Here is a 3,184-nt window from a genome sequence, read left to right as displayed (position 1 = left end):
TCGCGGAATAATAAAACTCCCATTTTACCCCGCGGTGGAAACCCTCAGCCGTACGCAGATCGCTGCTGACAGACAGGCCGCCGTAATCAAGCGCGCGCAGAGAGAGACACTACCACAGAGAAAAATAGAGAGAGAGGGAGAGAGAGAGAGCACCACAGAGGAAGAGAGAGAGAGAGAGCACCACAGAGAAAAAGAGAGAGGAGGAAGGGAGAGAGAGAGGGAGAGAGAGAGAGGCGTATTTATTTAATCAGTGTGCACCCGCGTCTCTTGGGGCCTGCTCGCTCCGTGATTGAATCCAGAGGGTCCGAGTTTGAGGGACTCCGCTTCATTCATGAATTCAGCCAGGGAAGACTGGGGGGGGGGGGGGAGAGACTGTAAACGAGCCTTGAGCTCCCAACCCTCTTGGTTTTTCAAAGAGTCCCTTTACATTTATTTCGGGAATGTTTATCTTCTCAATTGTTTGCTTTCTAATGACCCTGTGCTGTAATCATGGCGGCCTGTGTGAATGTTATTGCAGTTGTTCCAGCAAGCAAGTCAGCCGCGAGAGGCAGTTTTTTTGCTAACGTGAGGAAAAATAAACTTGATTAGCTCGAGAGTGAGTTTACAGGCGGCCAGAGTGTTTGGAGGGACTTCAGTAGGGGTGCAAGCCACTAACAAAAACTCTCTCTTGGTGCCTTTTTAGTGGTCACGGTCCATTAATGGCTATGGGTAGAATGTGACTAAAGTGTCATTAGTTTACAAATCAAGCACACACATCAAATGTTCCCACACTTCAGTACCCTTTGTAATCAAGACACCCCACTTGATATATCATGATGATGATGATGATGATGATGATGGTGATGATGATGATGATGATGATGATGATGATGATGGCGATGATGGCCTAAGGAGGTGCCCTATATGCCATCCAGAATGTGTGATCATCGCCTGATCATTCTAAAGTGATTCTCAGTCTGAATATACACAAATACCATGTTGGTAAACAGAGTTACACGTGTTGCTGTATAAGACATGGCACCATATTTTGGGGGGTTGGGGGGGAGTGTGTGTGTGTGGACCGTGTGTGTATTCTTGCGATTCACGCGACTGCAGAGCCACGCATCCAGAATTTCAAAGGAACAGCTGCAGTGAGATGCCTCCTAAAAATAACATATAGGCCTACTGCTGATGCGGCCACGCCATTGCAGGATAGAGCTCTGCCACCACACCACTGTAGGATAGAGCTCTACTGCCCCCGTCAGGTGGGTACAGATTGTTATAACTTTCTCCAACGAGTTCTCCACTTCAGCTCTGAAGTATGTTGCCAGATATGAGATTTTTTTTTAAAGGACAGGATCCTGTTGGATGTTGGATGGTTCTGTTGAGCAGGATGTGTTGTTTTGAAACTGCATACTGTATTTACCATAGACTGATCTATATATACAGTCTATGGTATTTACAAGAGAAAGGAATAGCAGAATTTCAGTATGTGTGTGCGACTGTGCGTGCGTGTGTGTGTGTGAGAGAGAGAGTGAGATAGAGTGAGTGTGTGTGTGTGCAGACAGACATGAGTGAGATAGTGTGTGTGTGTGTGTGTGTGTGTGTATGTGTGCGTGCGTGTGTGAGTGAGAGACAGAGAGAAAGAGGACACCTCTTGACAGTCCTTGATGGTACTGTAAAGGCACTTGTTGGTACTGTGGGTACTCTCCACGTGCTGCCAGTGCATATGTATAAAGTACAGACACCCCCCACCCCCTGCCCCCCCCGCCCCATTAGGTCAAATAAATCACTTGCACTCATCCAGCAGGCAGTTCACAGGTTCACAGAAAACTACAGTCTTTGGTTCCTGTGAAATGGCATCTGTGCAGCCATCTTGGCTCAGTATGAGGTCAGAATTCCAGTCTAAAAGTCAGGAATGAGGCTTATGATTGGGAGTGTGTTTACTGTCTCTCTGTCTGTCTGTCTGTGTGTGTGTGTGTGTGTGTGTGTGTGTGTGTGTGTGTGTGTGTGTGTGTGTCTGTGTGTGTGTATGCATGTGTACACACTGGTGAGTAAGATTCAGCTGTCTGTTTAATCCTATGCTAGGCTACTAGAGTAAAGACTGGGAGATGGGGTTTAGAGGAGCCCCTGAGCAGCTGTTGCTGGCTTTTCAGTCTTTGGCCTCAATGCCATCTCATCTCAGCTAACGTCAGCTACTGGAGACAACAGTTTGTAGTTACCGGTAGTTAATTAGTTAGGAAATACCGGTAACCACTCCTCATACACCCTAAGCTGTTCTACTCCGTCATTTCATCATGTCTATCCTTCTCTCTTTCACCCTTTCTGCCTCTTGTCATCTACCACTGCCACTTCTAATCTCCCACTCTTTCTCTCTCTCTATTTCCTTCTCTCTCTCGCTCTCTCTCTCTCTCTCTTTCTCTCTCTCTCTTTCCTTCTCTCTCTTTCCTTCTCTCTCTTGCTCTCTCTCCTTCTCTCTCTCTCTCTCTTTCTCTCTCTTTCCTTCTCTCTCTCTCTCTCTCTCTATCTCTCTCCATGCTCAAGCTCTGCTGCTCTCCCGTCCGTTGGACATTCCTCAGATATCTCCAGAGGGCTAAATTAAGAAAGCTGGACCCCAGCTCTCACCCCTGTGCCACCCCCCCCCCCCCCCCCCCCCCCACCACACACACACACACACACACACACACACACACACACACACCCTCCACTGAAGGGGGGCAGAAGTAGGACCCGTGTGGTGTCCTAATAGGCACCCGCCCACCCCACACCCTGCCACTGTAGTTGTCATCCCAAACTCAGCACAGCTAGGATTTCGCTCCTAGACAACTACTGACCAGAACGTATACTTGACCGTGTACTTTGTTGATATTTGTTGATGTTTTTGAAATGTTTTTTGTTCCTGATATGAGCAGTAGAGTAGGGCTAGTGTAGACGGTTGGGGGCAGGCCCCCCGGACCGTTCCTCTGTGTGAGATAGACAGAGCGAGAGAAGGGAGAGAGAGAGAGTGACCATGTCTAACGGCTATCGTACCATCTCACAGCATCTGACCGACCTCAAGAAGGAGAACTTCAGTCTCAAGCTGCGCATCTACTTCCTGGAGGAGCGATTCCAACAGCGCTTTGAGGACAGCAGCAGCGAGGATGTGCACCGCAGGGTGAGTGTGTGTGTGTGTGTGTGTGTGTGTGTGTGTGTGTGTGTGTGTGTG

At 48.4% G+C, this 3,184-nt stretch overlaps 1 protein-coding gene across 2 annotated transcripts in view; it reads left to right on the top strand.

The window, feature by feature from the left end:
• Window positions 1–2,747: 2,747 nt before the first annotated feature.
• The window catches only part of LOC121724817 (phosphodiesterase 4D interacting protein), a 51,913-nt gene continuing 51,476 nt past the window's right edge, over window positions 2,748–3,184 (top strand). For both annotated transcript variants that reach the window (XM_042111642.1, XM_042111641.1), the window contains exon 1: window positions 2,748–3,133. In XM_042111642.1, the coding sequence (XP_041967576.1) occupies window positions 2,990–3,133 (144 nt within the window). In that variant the 5' untranslated portion in view covers window positions 2,748–2,989. The remainder of the gene's footprint in view (window positions 3,134–3,184) is intronic.

The sequence above is a fragment of the Alosa sapidissima genome, chromosome 12 (assembly GCF_018492685.1).
Source record: "Alosa sapidissima isolate fAloSap1 chromosome 12, fAloSap1.pri, whole genome shotgun sequence".
NCBI lineage: Eukaryota > Metazoa > Chordata > Actinopteri > Clupeiformes > Clupeidae > Alosa > Alosa sapidissima.
The sequence above is the reverse complement of the archived record's forward strand: the minus strand, read 5'-3'. Positions and strand labels throughout refer to the sequence as shown.